Below are 18,927 nucleotides of genomic sequence, written 5' to 3'. Positions count from 1 at the left end.
TTTATTCCATTTGGCTGATACACATTGTATATTGGCAGTTTTCGATCGGTGTCAGTTTTACTCCAATTTTTCCTTTTTCCATTCCCGCTATAGTGTCTTGTTCTTCATAGCTGCTTTAGTCAAATACGTAATTTTTAACCCATTGTGATACTAGATTTTGTCTCACTTATAGGCTCCTTTTGGTTAATCTGGGCCAGCTAAACCATCGATTAGTACATTTTTTATTCGCAATAACTAGTCGACCGACAAACGAACTTACTATTTTTAGATAGGTACTAAGAATGATCATATAAATGGAAAAATTTTGCCATAAATGTATCCTGCAATTATTGTTGGCGCAGTTTCTAATAGAACTAAATTTTTAATATTGAGAGACAGGATGTGAGTAGAGATGAATTCGCTTTGGCGATCCTTTTCGGAGGCTAACATAGGTTGGATTATCGTATGTAATCCGTTTTTACCAAAATTGTGTCTCATTAATTAGCATATTTGTGCATATTTTATGGCTGTTGCTCTCAACCTTAACACTAGGTATGCAAATTTTATTAGTGGAATGCTATAAATTCTTTTGAGTCGTTGCTTGTGTATGTAAGTGAGTGAATACGGTGTTTTATCGTATATAATCATAGCACAGCAGCTTGTCTGAGTTTGATCAGTTTACGTTCACTTTGTTGACGTTTGCCTCTCGCTTTTTTCAGTTTATGGATACACCGGTCCCGCAATCCTGCCCTGTTTGTTGTGCTAACAGTATTTCGCCTTTTTAGAATTTTTGCAAATTGATTTGTAAAAAGGTAGATTTTAATCTTACTTTGGCAGGCTGGCCGGCAGCAAATGGCATGCAGCACTTACAGAAAGATGAGTAGTGTACATGTATCTATCGAGGCCGTGGATTAACAATTTTAGGGACGGGGCATTGTTTAAAAGTATTTAAACAATGGACGGGGCTACATGATGTGGGGTCGTCGACATCTGAGCGCCATCCCCAAGCGTGTTATATAAACGTGGCGAGGATTCGCCAATGCGTCGCTTAGGATAGCTTCGCCTCCAAAAGTCCTAAAGTTCACATTTTTTTTCCATTCATTTTCTCGGAACAAACATAGTTGTACCTACCGCTGTGCGAACAAAAAAATTTAAAAAGAACGCACATTTTGGAACCTTTCGAGCACACAAACGTTTCTAAAGTCAATATTGTAAATCACATACAATTTGAGAGTAGGTAGTGAATGTACTACTAATATACTTATAGGTATAGGTATTATGGTAGTCTTAGAACGCTGATGGTAGAACTCGAAATAGTTGTAGAACTAATGGAGATATCAAAACTCGAAGGAAGCCATATTAAGGAGGAATTACAATAAAGAAACAATTTTAAAGTGAAATTTCCCTTTCGCATCTCTATAAATTCATCGGTTAGTACAGAGCTTTCCCCAATTAGCACTGCAATCCGATTCAACACAGGTTTAAAATATATAAAATATATATTATATATATTACATATACCTAATACTATTTTAATGACTTTAGTTAGTAATTTCAGGTTACCTAAAGAACTAGGACATAAAGTTTTTTTTTAATTTTGACGTGCTTTAAACCTATTTTTTGCGAAGTAATGCTGAAAGCAGAACTGATGTTTAAGTATAGTTATATTATTAATTCCACATCGTTTCACTTGAAATTTATTTGAAAATCGAGTTAAAAACCCGACGACGAAGATGTATGTACTCCTTTGTTCAAAGTGCCACATACACATTGAATTGATTGAATTTTACAAATTCCTAGTGGTGTCATGGTGTGAGATCTCAAATCATCGAAAAGTTCGCAATCTTTTTGAAAATGAGAGGGATTTCTACAACAGATAAATCAAAGCAGGTTTTTTAGGTACTCGTTGGCCTAGGGAATCCAATCTATAATATGCTTGACTGTGGTGAAGACCAACAATAATCAAAATTATAGATCAAAATGGGACCGACAAAAGTTTCGAATGTTGGATTGACATTTGCGCGTTTTTTACGTGCACTTTAGATTGGTTTAATCGAACGAGGAAGTGTTAGAGATTAAACAGTAGAATTGTGTAGTTGTGTATTTGTTGTGATGCACGTTATTCAAATGCAATAGAAAATGAGGGGGGATATATTGATCAATAAGTAACAAATACTCATTATTGGAAATTAATGAGACCTCCAAATTGATACGGAATAATTTTCAACATGATGGCATATTTAATCAAAGCAATTTTCATCGCGTCACTATAAGGTTTTCGAAACGATATGGGAATGTTTGCAGCCTATGGGAATCCCAATTCAAAGAGCATCATTTGTAGGTTGCCTGCACGTGAAAAGTGCCACAATCAACAAGTAGGTACTGGAATTCAGATGAAATGCGAACAATGTTAGAGAATGCTAATTGCGAAGTGAACCTCCTCTCAATTATCCTACCTCAATGTTATATACATGAGTATGCACCAATCGATTACTTTTGTAATGAAGTCCCGTCTCCATTTCTATCGGTGGACTTTGGCGTCGTACGGTTACCTTGGTTACAACATGTGGAAAAAGCGTCCCTGCCTTTCGTCCAATCACAGTTTGCGATCGGTTTATTTTCATTTGGCGCAAAAGCGTCTCATTACAAAACAACTACATTTAAAACAAGTAAGTACGCCGATTTCCTCTCGCTCCTCGTGCTATTTCGACATCGCATTATTTTATACCATCCGAGTGGCCTTAAAAAACTGGGGGGTTGGAATCATAATTTCGTAATTGAATCACAAACATTTTTCTTAACCAGTTCAGGGATATTACCTAGGAGATGGAAATGTAGTCGATATTGATAGGCGGTGAGAAGTACTACGCATTCGCGAGATGGGTTTTCTTTTATCGGAATAAATTGTTTTCGCATTTTATAATCAAGGCCAGAAAAAGGTAAACCAAGATTGATAAACGTTGTTATTTATTTCAACTGGATTATTTTCTTTAATTAGCCAATGTATTTTATCGAAAGCTTGCTCGCAAAGTAATTGCTCGATCCTTTGGGAGACTAAAACGCGAAGTCCCGTTAACCCACGTTCGGATTATTACCCATTAAAGCGTACTGCCACGCTTTTCCATCGGAATGGATTTCTTACTTGACAACAGCTTCTTTTCTCCGACATTAATTCCCAAATTTAATTTCAAAATGATGGCAAGTTTCAAGTTTCCTTTTTCTTGGGTTCAAGCGCAAGCTTAAGGAAAAAATACGTCAAAAGAACCAATTTGCAATGGAAAACGTGTTTGGTTTGGTTTTACTGTATTTTCCGGATGCCCAAACCCGTCTAGTATTTCAGATCTCACAATGTTTGGCGTCGATTATTCCCTGAATTCTTTATGGGTACGACTATCTTTGGCTCAATATACTCGCGTTAGAAATAGCATATTTCTTAGAGGTAATTGCTTTATTCCTGAAATCATACTCCCATAGCCGTCATGGAGGCCTTTCTGGGTCTGCCTTCACGTGGAAGAGCAGGTCACTCTGACATCCTTGCGCCTGAAAAATAAGGGGTTATTGAATGGCAGAGGTATTGAGGTTGGACCACCCTCGAATTCCATTGCCTATCCTAGAAGGGTGATCGGACTCACTCGCTCCTTTGGGGTAATATGAAGTACATGAGACAATTTTCAAGATATGTAAGGAGATGTTGACAAAATTAAAAAAAATTGAAAATATAAATGAACTTTAAGAAAATATAAGGTAGATAATGTAAATTCTTATTCCTACAGAAATGGTGGGTTATTTTACACAACTCCAGAAGCTTCTAAACAACACTAAGGAAATGTATTACTTATTTCGTATACTGGGAGAACTTAGGCTATTGCACAAAGCGATATGGCCAAATTCTAAAAACATAAACATTTTTCGAAAATATGAGGGCATTTTACGTAAGGCCTGTCGACTTCCTTTCCTAGATTTTCGAACACGGTTTCGACGGGAGCTATATTATGAAGGAGATTCTTAAGAATATTTTTAATATTCTTGACGGCAGGTTTTCACGAGTCCAGAAGATAGCTAGGGTGCGTAATATATTTCGCACGATGTATAGACAGTAGAACGATTTCTTTTATAATTTGCTCCGTATTTTTCAGTTTTGCCTTTTGTTTAATCATATTACCCTAGCTGTTTCCCTCTCATGTAGATCATCTTGTACGCCGCAACGTCCAAATTACTTGCTAATATCTTCTTCTTCTTTTCTTCACAGATCTGGGTATTTCCGTCGAAAAAAAATAGCGGATACTTTCCTTAAATTCTTCAAAATTTTCTAAATTTAAGGTACATTTGTTTCAAAGCATTGTAACTATGTATGTTTTCTATCTTGTGGTTTGCATATTTCCGTTGGTGAATAGGTCACACATAAAATTTCCAAATCTACTGTTGAGCCCATTTGTCATTAGTAGCATTGTAAAGCAAAGTAATTATTACTTATTCAGCGTTAGTAGTAGCTTTAATTAATAATTAACGGTGCCGACTATCGAATCTATTGATTAACTTCATAAAACCAATAATTCGTCTACTGACAATTGATACGCATTCAGTTCTCGTTCTCTTTTTCAAAACTAGCGCTAGTAGATATCTTTCTCTATATATGGAGTTCTGAAGCCTCTGTTAATATTCCAAATAAATCCTCAAAACCTTTTTCGTGTTAACGAAGACCTGCTTTCTTGTTTTAGGCATTAATTTGAGCCTAATCGAGGAAATGGAGAACATCTTTCTCATTCTTAATTCACACGAACTTTGCACAAACCTTGCCAAATTGTTTTTGAAATGGCCGTGGCAATGGCACCGACTTATCACAATAAAGAAAACTAAAATATTACGTAATTTACAGGTAGATTTTATCGATGGATAATGTAGTGCTCTCTTTCTTCATTTTGTTCTCTGACATCGTGTAATGAAAACAGAATTTTTTTGTCAAAGTACTTTGCCTTTTCTTTCGGTTGGTTTGCCATTTTTTAATTATCCCATTACCACAACAAGCGCACTTATCTCCCATTATCGTAAATTTAATTTACAGTAGCAGCAATTTCCACGTACAAGGCGTGTTTTAAATCCAAACAAATCATTGATAAAATTTCTTTATTGCGCCATAAAAGCACACTGCTAAATTCGTTAAAAAAAACAAGAAAAAATGATCTGAAATCTTTCCAAGTGGGTCAATCGTTCCATTTGTTTATTGACGACTAGTAGGTACAGTTATAATTTAACCTTTTTTTACACTAATTTATAGTCTGAAAAATATTCTAGTATTTTTACATATTTTTTAGTAAACATCATCAAGGATTTTGCCTAATATTTGGAACATTTATGTGAATAAGTATGAAACCTACCTTGATAGTGACTATTTTATTATTTTACCCACACCGTTTCCGAAAACCAGGCGATTTGCCAGGAAAACATCTAAGTCTACGATTGTGATGTGTCGTAGAATTTTTGGCAAGTTTAGCACGTTAATTACGACTTTTGGATTGCATACAATCTACTCTACTAACAAATTTTAGTATTTGTATCGTTAATTTGTTGCTTTCCCAGTCTGACTATTATTGAATGAAATATGGCGTAAAGTTGAAATGTCCGCGCAGAGTGGGCCTGAACGAAAACATCCTAAAAACACGAGATCGCGGTTTAGTTTTGGAACATTGCATTGTATCGCTTTTCAGATAGTGCACTTTCGGAATGACTGTTACTTTGTAATATAGGATTTTGCGAGGGATTTTGTTGCCTGATGCCAGGAAATGCATCTCCACGTGTACATCGTGTAAACGCATTCTTGCATGGGAGTGTGAAGTTTAACGGGTGCACTTCAAGTTGTAACAAACTTTAATCTGACATTCATTTCAATGATGACTGATTGAAACTGCACCACAACTGCAGGCGAATCAAGCGCATACTGTCGCGAAAAGCTCGGTGAAAGCTCTGTGAAAACGTATACTTTTCCTCTTCAACTGCAAGAAGTATTTTCGGATTTTCCGGTGAAATATGGTTGTTTTTTTTCTTTTGGAAATATGTAAATGAAATTACGTACTTGTTTGCCTGATAATTCATTTAAATAAGCGCTTACATAACGTTAATTTATGAACAAAATATATTCCCCGCCGCCGTGAGTTATATAGATTAATAAATGTATCACAAATTGATCATAAACTTTAATCGCGGTCCAATGTCATTTTGATAGAATATATTATGTTGTTATTTTTAAATGCAAAATGTCTGAAATGCTAATGATTGGGTATTGTTTCAGGTTGGTTTATTTTTCTTATTTGTTTCATTGCGACCTTTCGAAAGGTATAGGGTAAGTTCCATCGTTATCAAAACAGTATCTACTTATAATTAGAGAAACCTTGAAGAAGTATCGTAGGATATTTTTAATCTTATCAAGAACCTTGTTGCCCCATATAAAGTGAATGTGGGAGTTGTTTTGGACTTAGCATTGTTATTTTCATCCCATATACGCTCACTTTGAAAAATTTTGAAACGCCATTTCAAGAACCGTCGGGAAAGTCGAGGAGAAAATCAAAAATTACCTACATTACAAAAAAAGTCCTATCATGTTTAAAACAGGTTAGCAAAAATATCCATGAACTTTCAAGAGAAAGAATTTGGCCAAACTTTTGAACCATAATTTTGAACCTAGGCCCATTTAATAAATAATTTCTCCAAATTTGATCGGACCCAAACGAAAGATATCAAAATCTAAAAAAGGATTCTACGCTACTGGTACAGTTGGAAAATCGAGGTGTGAATGTACTAAGTCATTATCAAAATCAAGTGATTTACAATATTTGTGTGCCTACTTACTTTCGAAGTGTTTATAACATATAGGTAATTAATCATCGGAGATTTGTCTGTAGATAAAATGGTTTGACCCTGAATTTCGGAGTTTGTCTGGGGTTATTTTATATGAGCAATTTGTCAACTAAAAATTATCTCACATCAAAAAGTATTAGAAATTAATTGGAATGTTTTTATTTAACAAATTCAATTGGAGAAGCAATTCTTGCTGAAAGTTTAATTCGCCAACATCACACACAAGGATTCAGAAATGTGAATGTTCTACGTACTTATAGTAATCCCCACATAAATTTTGAGTTTCATCAAAATTAAGGGAATGGGTACAAGCTTTAGCGATTTGGCAAGGTGAGGCGCCGATTCAGGGATTATGAGAGCTGGCGGATTATTTTCATATATTGTGTGATAGGATTTCGTATGTCAACAAACAAAGGCATACAACCGTTCTATTATACTGAACAATTAATGATATAAATAAATACAATCAACTTATTGGTTTAATAGCAAATGTAATGTTGATGCGTACTTAATCATCCAACAACTTGCAAAAGTAAAACAAAAACGCACTGATAAACCACAATAAACAACACTTATACTTTTTAACAGTAAAAAAATCAAAAAAACATTATTTCTTGATATAGGTGCCATCTCGAAGCTGGAACACTGCTTCTTCTCCTGGACTCTTTCATATTTGTGTAGTGTAACTCTTTCAGGCGCACGTCGATTGGCCATGGTCACGAACTTAGCAGAATTGATGTTCTTTTCTGTCACAGAAATGTAAACTTGGTCTAACCAGATTATTGCAAATCTTCGATAGGTAGATAACATTCCTCTAACGATCTCCTAAAAAAAATTATTACTCAGCCAGTCCTACCATTTCGAGAATTAAATTAGACGGAGAGGAGATTTCATGTAATTTTCTGTTTATTCGCAGGTTATCTAAGAGGAAACTGTTGTTCGGTTGCTAACTAAAATACCTATATGAAGGATCGGTAACTGCATTTACCAAAACTGACCGATGCATGGCCGAAATATGGTTTTTGCCATTGGATCTCTCCGTTTTGGTTGTGTTACAGGTGCAAAGAACTGTTGGGCACTAATAAAAACAGGTGCAAAACGCGTTACGTTCTTGACTTGAGATTTCTTCCGCCTTTTAAATGTCTTAGATCCAACTGCACGCCAGGAACCGGTATTTCAAGGATAACGGAACTCGGTTCCCCTTAAACTTTCAATCGGTTAACATAAAAATGGAAAAAGAAACGTAAATTCTCTGGGCGTGGGAAATAGCATTTTGTGTAGAGCGAGGATGTGAAAATCATAATAAACACCAACTTGGCGGCTGTTATTTTCATATCATCCCGGTTTGGAGCATGCACGTATATATTTATAGCGCATAGGTACAATTTTGACTTGCACGGGCCAATTGAGGTTATGGCACCAAGTTACTATTTACTATTAGGCTATTACTATACAAATTGAATAAAATGCGGAAATGGGACGACAAGGCCACAACTAGCGAGACTTTCAGTGGCTTAGTTTGTTTTTTTCGAGGCGATAGTAGTAACGCTATTTTATTAATAGCGCCTAATCTAGGTAGCGCTACTGGTCCATAGCCTTGAATTTTACGCGTCATTTCATGTGTTATTTAATTTGAATTCTTTATTACATGCTTGAATGATGATAACGTAGTTTATGCATATTGCAGCGGCAATTAGCATTAGCTACGCGTCGTCATAAAATGGAACATAAATTGTAAATCGGAAGGATAGAGAGAAGGGGACATTAAACGAGATAAATAGATTTGTCACACCTAAAATTATCTTAAATTGTGTTGTTTACTTTCCACATTGTACTGTACGCGTAAATAATTAGGGAGATTAGTTGTTTCTTTCATCATAATTTTTTCAAAATGGTATTGCACTAATGAGTATAGCACACGACCGATTTCGACATCTACCTGACTATGTTAAATGGCAAATCGATTTAAAAGTTGTAACTTGCTTGGGTGGACTGATGCAATAACGTCGATAGGAAACCTTGTGCAAGTATCATCGAAAACAAAAATATTTACACCTTTGAAGGTTTATTAACCACGCGTTGTTTGGCATCGCCTTATAAAAAAAATGAGTCAATTTGTTTTTGAAAAAATTGAATTCCTCTCCAAAGTCCATTGAGTCAGCCTGTAGTGCGTTTTAATTATAACGGCAGGTCTCACTGCCAGACGCCATTGATTTACATAAAAATTACTTTTACCCAAAATCGTCCTGAAACCTTCATTTTCATGCCTACTTTCTGTCAGGAAATTTGAGTTTCCATGACAGAGGCAGAGCAGACTACGTTTCTTGCCGCTTGTCACTTTACTGGACGCACCTGTCACTTTACCGGCCGCATCGTCACTTTATCGGCCGCATTTGTGACATTTCTAATGTCTATAATGACTCCTGTCGTCACTGACAGATTGACATTAATCAAAAGTTTTATATACAAATTGAAATGTTATATTAAAATACGATTTCGGGTAAAATTCAATACAGAACTCGTCAGTAAAATGACATTACTTAACTCGTCAATTAATTTCAATATTTACTCGGCAGTAATGTGTAATTTTCCTGACTTTTATGTAAATAACTATTCCACGGAATTGATTGATGTTGAATTCCTAATCATCGTACCGGCTGATTTTTAAAATTTTATATTACTAGGCCTTTCAGAGGAAGTACAAATAATTTTAACGCTAAAGTGCAAGTCGAATTCAACAAAACGCGAGGGGTCAATATGAGTTTAAAACATATAATGGTATGCTATTAAATGTGTGAAAAGCATTACTATTAATGGATGTTCAGCTAATGAATTTATGAGATGGGTACACCCACGGCTCTGGTAGATCTGATAGATCTAAATCTTACATTTTTTGTGGACGGTCTACTCAAAACACTCAGAAAATCGTTGAGTTGAAACCTAAAAAATGGAATGCACCTTTGCTGAAAGGACTGTTTGCATAGATCTGAAAATCGACGTGCGCGTAGAATGCTGAAGCATTCAATGACATCCGATCCGTTCCCATAAGAATAGCGGGCAAATGTATGTCATAGGGTTGGTGCATACGTTTCATGACATGGGACCAGTGTGTAATAGACAATGAATGCAATGTGCCCGAAATTCAGATGCTCGGTTTACTGCAACTCTGACGTTAAATTGTAACAGTCGCAAAGTTGACTATACTGATCCAGTTCATACAATTCTGATTGTGCGAAGTATGGGCATTGTTTAAATACCTTCTATGGGAGAATTGACTTGTAGGAACGACACTCATTTGATGAAGATCGTAATTATTCCAAAACCATCTGCTTTAGCAACGAAAACTATCTTTTCAACGAATTTGGGTACAACACAATTGTAGGTACTGCGGCGTAATCAAAATCGACAGTTGTTTAGAGAATATCGCAGAAAATCAATGTTTGGGTGGATATTCTGGGCAATCAGGCTATTAGGCGGATGTTTATAGAAGGAAATTTAACAGGGAGAGTATATCTGCATCTATTGGAAGAAGTGGTAGACCATCTGATCACACAATCTTTGGAGCGTCGAGTGGATGACAGTGGGCATATGCTGATAATTATACGAAAAAAAGGTTTGCTTTCAGCAAGATGGGACTCCGCCACATTTCACCCTGACTCTTGGGCAGCCGCTCAATCGACGGTATTCTGGTAAACTGTTAAATCATGTTTTACAATAGCGTTACGCGGCAACCCCCACGAGTGGGTTTTGAAACGTTTTTTTCATACTGCTACTCACTTTTAATAGAACCCACAGAACCAAGATCCGCGTGTAAAAGTTTTCAGAACAAAATAATCTTCTAAAAGTACACTAATTTTTGTTCTTTTGTCTATGTCGCACACTTTTAGTAAACAATTCCTCTTAGACCCTCACAGCTTTTGCACTATGCGAGCTTGCATATTTTTTTCTTCTCCATAAGGACATATTTCACTTCCTATCGCAGTCCAAAGGTACACGATAAAACATTATCATAGTGCATTATTGTATTATTAGTAAGTGTACAAAGGCCATATGAATCCCATATCCTAACGCAGTTTCGCTTTTTACTACAAGTAGCAGCTTTTATTTTAACAGTGCTGGAGTCACGTATTTTATACATTTAATCTTGGTGGCCTATCGATGCAACGGAGCTTTTCTGGTTCTTACCATCGCAGCAGTGGACTTTTGTAAAGTTTAGAACTCATCCAGCCAGGCTGGAAGACCCTAGCATGAAAAAGTAAATCGATCAAATTCGCACGGATACTTCGAAACCATCTAATTAATTATTTAATCAGTATTAATGTTTGCAAAATAAACTACGTTGTAATTTTAATCAAATCGCATCGGCGAAAAAGTGACCTCAAGGAAATAAAACAAACGATCGAAAACAGCCATTTGCCATTTATTGTAGTTTTATCAAGTTGCGATAATATTCATTGTACATAGATGTTATGTTTTTAACAGTGGTTTGGTGGAGGGGGTTCCTTGAGCATTTTTCCCATCGATTTTGATCAGTGTTGACGATCTGAAAGGAAAACAAGGTTTTTCATTACCAATTCGCGTTACCTTGGCCCAGTTTACAATTCCGGAAGAGAGATTAGATAATGTGCGGTGCGATTTTGTGTGTAGTATTCCTAAAATACAACACTGTTGGCCAAAATGTTAGGGTAATGGAGAAAGTTATTATTTTGAGCACCTAATCTTTGTTTAGTCTTCTAAAATATCTTTACGGCTCATTTAGATGATAGTTATTGCCAAGGAGAGTACTCTTAACAAAAGAAAAACGAAAAAACCTTTAATGATGATTTCACTTATAATTATTAGAAAACAATCAATATCAAACCGATTAAAGATTATAAGTTTTAAAGATCCCTGAAAAATACCATCTCAAATAAACGTGATATCAAAACTACTTTGTAAACAACTAAATATAACCGTTTTATCAAAATCTCAACGCCAATTAACACAAGTCGGCGAATCAATTAAATGTAAAATTTTATTAAATATAATTTGCCAAAATCTCTTTGTTGTCATTGTTGAGAGACCCATTTAAGCAGACTGAATCGGTGGAGTTTCGAAATTCGATACTTATACAAAAGGGGTTTTCTTCCTACCTTTTGCAATTTCATAAAGAGAACTTGACTTTTTTACATAAATCGAGCGCTCTCTCTCTCTTTGAACCAATTATTTGCACGTGTGGAAATATTTTTTATTACCACCCTACAATTGATGTGCCGATCTGCGTCACACAACATACACAATGGACCTGAGGTCACTAACAAGTTTATTGTTAGATTAGGTCGTACTTGTTTTTTTCAATACAATTTTTGGAATAGTGTATGTTAATTACCGTAAAAGGAAACCCTTATAATTGGTTCCCTCATCATAAAAAATGGCGTACTGTTAAAACCTATCAAAAACGTTAAACAATTAATTAATTATTATGTAGCTATGCATGCGAGTATAAAAAGTGAATGTTAGCGTTATGCTTCCCTTCTATAATGTATTTTTGTTTCAGTTTTTATTATAATTCTATTCGGCAGAGATCATCTAATAAGCCGCGTTCAAACAAAAATAATCTCTGGTCTTTTTGACATAACATTACTGAAAGAACCAAAGAACCAATCAGTATCACAACACTCATCTTGATTGCCACGTAAGAACGATCATAAAAAATATCTTACTTGCATACTTGATAGTAACTTTTGTAGATTAACCTAAAATAATACCTAGCGTTATAATTAACCAAGGAAATTGTACTTTATTCATTTTCAGTGTGATAGAATCCGCGTTTTTAAGTCATTATACTAGTGGCCTGTCAGTAATTTGTTTAAAACTCGCCATTACATAATCGTAAAAATCGGTCTTTTCTTCCAACGTTTTAAGTCTCCAGTAAGAAAAGGCGGAAACTAGCATTATGAAAAAAATTGACAATTTCTGGAACGTTGGTACTATGCCGGAAAAAGTAACAGCAATAGCTATTTTTTCTATCGAGGTGTCAAGATGTGCCAAAATGTTAACACATTGCAAAATTGTGGAAGTTATTATATTCTTAACCTAGTTTGATAGCGTAGTATTTTAATACAACGATAATATGCAAATGTCATTGAACTGCATTGGCTTGCACATTTCCTTGGTGTGCTTTTACGACAAAAATCGACGATAAGTTATTTTTATATTCTAATTAAGAATTATTGTTATAATTTACAAGAATGTTACTTTAAAAACGTATGAATGCGGAACAAATTACGTTACCTAAGTGCATAATTTGTTCTGCCGAAGTATTTGGGCAATTTTCATGTTTTCCAATCAGTTTGGTATGGTTTAAACGCTTTGAATTTGATATTAATAATTGAAGCAAATTGATTATGGTGGTTTGTTTATTGTCGTGTTATTTCATTGATTAGAGTTAAATTAGTTCATTAACTCCAACCTTTACAGTCAGGTTGTATTTTTAGCTCGGTACACCATAATTCGGTCTCATTCTGTGTCTCTACATTGTGTAACCTTTCTTTAGACTTAATTTTGCAGTTGCAGCCGACCAACTTGATAGCGGAGTAGATCTTGGCTAGGCCCTAGGGTGTATACCAGCAATAAAAATCCCTAATTTTCCTTATTCCATAATAATGGGAGTTCTTTAAAAATCATCTTTTTGTCAACCTTTAATACACAAGAGTTTGTTAAGCATTTAGTTCAGCATTTCTAAAATATTTAAAATATCCAAAACATCTGAAATGTTGATGTTGATGTTGATCGCTTAAAAAAATTTAGGTTCATTACATAGAGGTATGTACCTCATCCAATTTCATAATTGCACTATGTACCTAAAACTTTCTTCTCCTAATTGATAATTTTTTCAGTGTTATATACATCGGGGTAGCTACTCTATCAAAGACGTTCATTAATATGAGATGGAATGATGTGATTTTTATCGCTTCGATTAAATAAAAAAAATGGGTTCAGGATTTCATTTAGGTTTCATTAGGTACGAATTTGTGCGATCGTGACATAAGTAAAAAATGTTAGATCTGATTAAAGAATGAATCTTTTTAAAGGGATTACCACACCACTTAATAAATGTATCACTCGAAGTTAAATTGCGACTAAATAGAATAGTGGAAAAATACGGGTCGAAAATTATAATAAATCGGCTATTATGAATTATAGATTTTCATAATATGGTAATATAACTGTATGGAGATGTAACTGTGAATATTTATTTGTTTTCTGTTTTTCAGTTATTTCATTTAGTGGCTTTGGAATATTTTGATGGCACAGGATGTTTGTATTGTATTCGTCACATTATGACATATTGTGCAATTGTCTAGTTTTTCCATCGAATTAGCGCTATCGGTGTTTTGTTTCGTTTTCTTAAATAAATACAATCATTTCTCCTTCTTGATAAAACCCTAAACTAAAGTGATTTGAACTTGATCAATGGGGATTTGGTATCATTCTATTCCTTTAATATTCAGAGAAGCAAATCACGGACCTTGGGCATAGTTTTGTTCGGGCGACCACACTGCCTTTCTTTGCCAATTCTCGTCTACCGTTAAAGTTTCTGATATAAAACTTGTTACTGATATAGAAATTAATAATCATTTACTGGGAATATAATTCAATGGGAACTCATAAATTTTCTTTAACTAGCAAATAAATAAACATGGAGTCACCCAACCACGTTGGCCAACGTACTTCCAAACTTCTCCAAAATGTTTGGTAACTAAAAATTTTACAATAAAATGCAAGTCGCTAAATTATAATACAAAGTTGTTGAAACAACAGAACGGTTTAAACCGACAAAAGGGTAGTTTTTCAGAAAATGAAATGAACATTGATTAAACATTAAACTTACTTAAGCTTCTATTTTCAAATATGTTAATTTGTTCCAGTAGCAGTCGGGAGATGCGGAACCGTGCTGAGAAGATGAGGAGAGACAAATTAAATTCGTTTATCGGAGAACTGGCCACATTGGTACCGATGGTTGCGAGAAGTGCCAAAAGAATGGATAAAACTAGCATACTTAGACTTACCGCTACACATCTTCGAATATATCAAAGTAAGTACCGTGTAGCTAATTAATGCAACGAACGTGTCTCGTAATAATAAATATTTACACATTCAAATGGCGGCGAAAATTTTAATCATCGAACCGAACGTTCTAATTAGTCTGAAATTCGTAAAAAGGTGTTCTCGCAAATGCTTCTTTGTGTCACTCGTTGTGCTTTTACTTGTTTTAATTGACTGACTTGTTTTAGCACTGTTAAATGGGAAAAACTCGCAAACGGAGGACGATTTTCCAAAAGTGGATCAATTCGTACTTGAACAATTAGTTTTTGAGCAGTTAAGCGGTTTTTTACTAATCCTTACAAATACTGGGAAAATTGTATTCGTATCACACACAGTTGAAAATTTACTAGGACACTTACAGGTTACTAATTTCCTTCGCCCTTTCTCTCCTAATTAGAAGCTTTGCAGACTGATCTCATGGGCCAATCAATATACAATATAACATATACAGATGACCACGATCGAATGCGTTTGCATATAGGTTCCGAGGACCTTATTTGTACTGAATGGCGAAAATACTTCAACGCTAGACTAAAGCGTGCCGGTCCTCGTTCCGAAACTCCCGTTTACGAAATGGTCACCTTCATGGGTATGCAACGGACGGCCCGCAACGCTGAATCGCGAAACGGATCAAATTCAAAAGATGTGGTATCTTCATCAGGATCGAGTAATAACGTAAGTAGTAGACGGGCGCTAAGTGATTTCACTAACATGACTGTTTAGGTGTTAATATTTTTTGTAAAGCTTTCCCGTCCTGAAGCCGTTGTTGATCGATTAATTGAAGCCACTAAAGATGAATATGTCACGCGCCATCTTGTAGACGGGCGCATTACGACAGCAGATCAACGTATCAGTTATGTTGCCGGATATATGACAGAGGAGGTTTCTGGTATTTCGGCTTTCAAATTCATGCATCGGGATGATGTCCGCTGGGTTATGATTGCACTGAGACAAAGTAAGCTCAAAACGCTCTTTCAAATTCCTTTAGTAATTCAATCTTTTAGTGTACGATCGTGGCGAAAGTAGGGGTTCGTCCTGCTATCGCTTGCTGTCGAGGACGGGGCAGTTCATATATTTAAAAACCTACGGTTTTTTGGAAATCAACAATTCGGGAACTGTGGAAAGTTTTGTGTGTATCAACGCGCTGGTGTCTGAAGAGGAAGGTCAGAGATTGATACGCGAAATGAAGGAACGGTATTCGGCGCTAATTAAAGCCGAAAATCCCCTAGCCGTAAGTAAAAAGATTAGGTTGACTGTGGGTACATTGATTCTGCTTTAGATTACAAGCTGTGGCGAAGCGGATACAACGGTGCAATCTGTGGAAGATCCTCAAGAATTAGAATTAGCAATAGCTCATCTTGTTACAAATTTACCATTATCACCGGATTCAGAAAGCCGCTCAACCCCAAGTCCCCAATCTGCCTTTGAGAATCAAGACTGTCCAAATACGGAAGAACGCCATACATGCTCCCCTAATCTTCCACACCCTATAAGAATAAAGACTGTATCAAAACGACCGCCCAGCACTGATTTAGGGATGAATCTGTACAAACGACGAAAATCAGCAGCAGATCACTTACACTCACCACCATATCAGAGGCCTATCTTAGAAGAGATTGCTGTAAGCGTAAATGCGTTCGCGAAGTTTTAAATTGAACTCATTTGTTTCAGCACAAAAAGAACAATACATACCAACAGGATCAGTTCTTAAGGCATAAAGTCTGAAAGTGTGTCCAAACAAAGACTGATTGTGGCCATACTTAATTTTTTCGAGGGACAGTTTATGTAATGTTGAAAGTGAACAATGGATACAAGTGTAAAAGTGGTGTAAACAAGTGTATTCAATTCTGTGTTACACGTACGTTATAAGTCTGACTGCTACTTTGTAAATTTAATATTATTTTGCAATTATAATACAGAAATAAATCTTGTATAGATTTTGCATATTCTCATAATATATTATTAAATATAGTGACTCTGTGATGATGAAATGCTTTTTATTGTTTTTTACGAGATAAATAAATAAGTAATTGTTTTATTAAATGTTTTAAAAATTTCAAATTTTTCAAGATGTTGCACTTTACTTTAAAAGTGCTGCTGTAAATAGAAATTGCAGAGGTAGGGAACAATTTATCTTTAAAAATCCACCTTCCTCGAGGTTCTGATTAATAATGAGTAATGGAAATTTATCGTTTCCGCATAGATTTTTGAAAAATTTTGAATGGTTGCTTCACTAATGAAATTTTGATAAAAGCTATTAAATTTTAAATTAATATTTATTATATAAGATATTTTAACCATCGAGATTAAGGGTAGCAAGCTTAGGTTCTGCCGTCGTGGTTGTCTCCATAGAACCAGCATTTTCATATGTTCTGAACGTCATTTTATTTGGTGGTCGGCGTCCCACTTGAAATAAGAATGACAGATGTCATTAGAATGCCTAATCTGTTTCACTTTATTTACCGTTGCGGTTAAAGGGTCACTTTGTCTACCCTCACGGTGAAAGAGCGACTTGGTCGACCCATTCAAACCTATTAAAATGTCAATTTAACATCTGCCATAAAGATGTGTGTTGTAAACTTTTGATGTAAGCACCCCAAATTGATCCACACGAGTTGCTCTTTCACAGAATGGTTCTTTTGGGCAAAGCTAATGCAGGTGCCGCACATTTCGTATCACCCGTTTTTGGTTTTAATGACTTGGAAACTGCAGAATACGAAGTAACGAGTAAAATCTCAACGGCAAAACTGGCTTGAAAGAATAGTAGTGTTTAACTGTTTACCATGAAAAGAAGCTATATAAGATGTGCTTGCTTCTCTGAAATATAAATACATAGGTCCATCTTTTACAAACAAAATTCAAACCGTTGAGATACGATTACTGAAGATCTTATAATACGTAATTCATTCAATAGATAGAATTTAGATAGAATGAGAGAACTATGGAAATATCAGTGGGAAATATATCTAGATGATTAGATAACGTTTAGGTAGTAGATTCTTTCCGTTTTTACATTTGTTAGAGGCCCAATGGAAAATGACAGAAGCAGTAATAATTTGATGAATTTTTGACGTATCTACCTAATATTGTAAGTGGCACGCCTATACCATGATACAGCGAAGTGTAAAAATAGGTCTTTTTCAAAGATGTTTATGTCCCAATTTTTAAATGCAAACAATACAATACGCTATTTTATTGGGGTTTGTGGCGCTATCCGTTACTGTGTGTATTATTACTGTACCCATTCAAACAAGAAACCGGATGGGGCGAGCAATAAAGTGGTAAAGGAGTCAAAGTTGCAAAAATACACGTAAAATATCGTAAAACGAACAGAAGCAATATGTACATTGTATCTAGATAAGACTAATAGACGATATATTTCGAGATCATATAAACAAATAAAAGATAACCTTGAATTATCCAGATAATAACAATATACCGTTTGTTAGCTTGGGGAAAGTGCTAAAAAAACAGACGGGAAAGTAAAATGTGCAACTAATTATCGCAATTCTGAATGCTGTAATCATTCTTTACGACTTTACAATGGCATTATCGTAACGAAAAAGTCACGCAGTTAAATTATTTCTGATTATGTAACAAAATATTTGTCTTGTGATGGCTTATATAATTGAATCTAATATTGACTCAACTTGCTAGATATGCGGCTCAACACTCGTATACACAATTTGTATATTCCACCGGTAAACTGCGAAATCCAGCAATTTGCAAGTTCCCTAGGCATGTAAAATGACCAATGCAGCATGCAAGGTGAGCAATGAAGCTCGAGTTCGCGCTTTGCCTGTCCCTCTCGAGGGAATTCGCGAATTGCCCATACATTCAGGCAAAGTGCGAATGCTTCGACATTTCCCACAGGTTGCGCGTACCTACAGCGTTACCATTGGATTGAATACGACGATTGCGATTTTATCAAAATATACATTGATAAGCTGCGTACTCATTGAACGGCAATCACATCGACGTCAATGTACTTACTTGCTTCATGCGAAG

The 18,927-nt window shown here is 35.4% G+C and overlaps 1 protein-coding gene across 3 annotated transcripts in view; it reads left to right on the top strand.

Moving 5' to 3' along the window:
• LOC116173224 (aryl hydrocarbon receptor nuclear translocator-like protein 1) overlaps positions 1-16,910 on the top strand; it is a 50,685-nt gene extending 33,775 nt beyond the window's left edge. For 2 of the 3 annotated variants that reach the window (XM_031490568.1, XM_031490567.1), the window contains 7 exons: positions 14,742-14,908; positions 15,108-15,280; positions 15,328-15,594; positions 15,643-15,874; positions 15,924-16,150; positions 16,199-16,540; positions 16,591-16,910. In XM_031490568.1, the coding sequence (XP_031346428.1) occupies positions 14,742-14,908; positions 15,108-15,280; positions 15,328-15,594; positions 15,643-15,874; positions 15,924-16,150; positions 16,199-16,540; positions 16,591-16,644 (1,462 nt within the window). In that variant the 3' untranslated portion in view covers positions 16,645-16,910. Of the gene's footprint in view, positions 1-708; positions 714-5,064; positions 5,067-14,741; positions 14,909-15,107; positions 15,281-15,327; positions 15,595-15,642; positions 15,875-15,923; positions 16,151-16,198; positions 16,541-16,590 lie in introns of those variants that run through there. The other variant, XM_031490569.1, reaches the window with a different exon arrangement.
• The last annotated feature ends 2,017 nt before the right edge of the window (positions 16,911-18,927 follow it).

This window comes from Photinus pyralis, unplaced genomic scaffold, assembly GCF_008802855.1.
Source record: "Photinus pyralis isolate 1611_PpyrPB1 unplaced genomic scaffold, Ppyr1.3 Ppyr1.4_LG6, whole genome shotgun sequence".
In the NCBI taxonomy this organism is placed as follows: Eukaryota; Metazoa; Arthropoda; class Insecta; order Coleoptera; family Lampyridae; genus Photinus; species Photinus pyralis.
The sequence above is the reverse complement of the archived record's forward strand: the minus strand, read 5'-3'. Positions and strand labels throughout refer to the sequence as shown.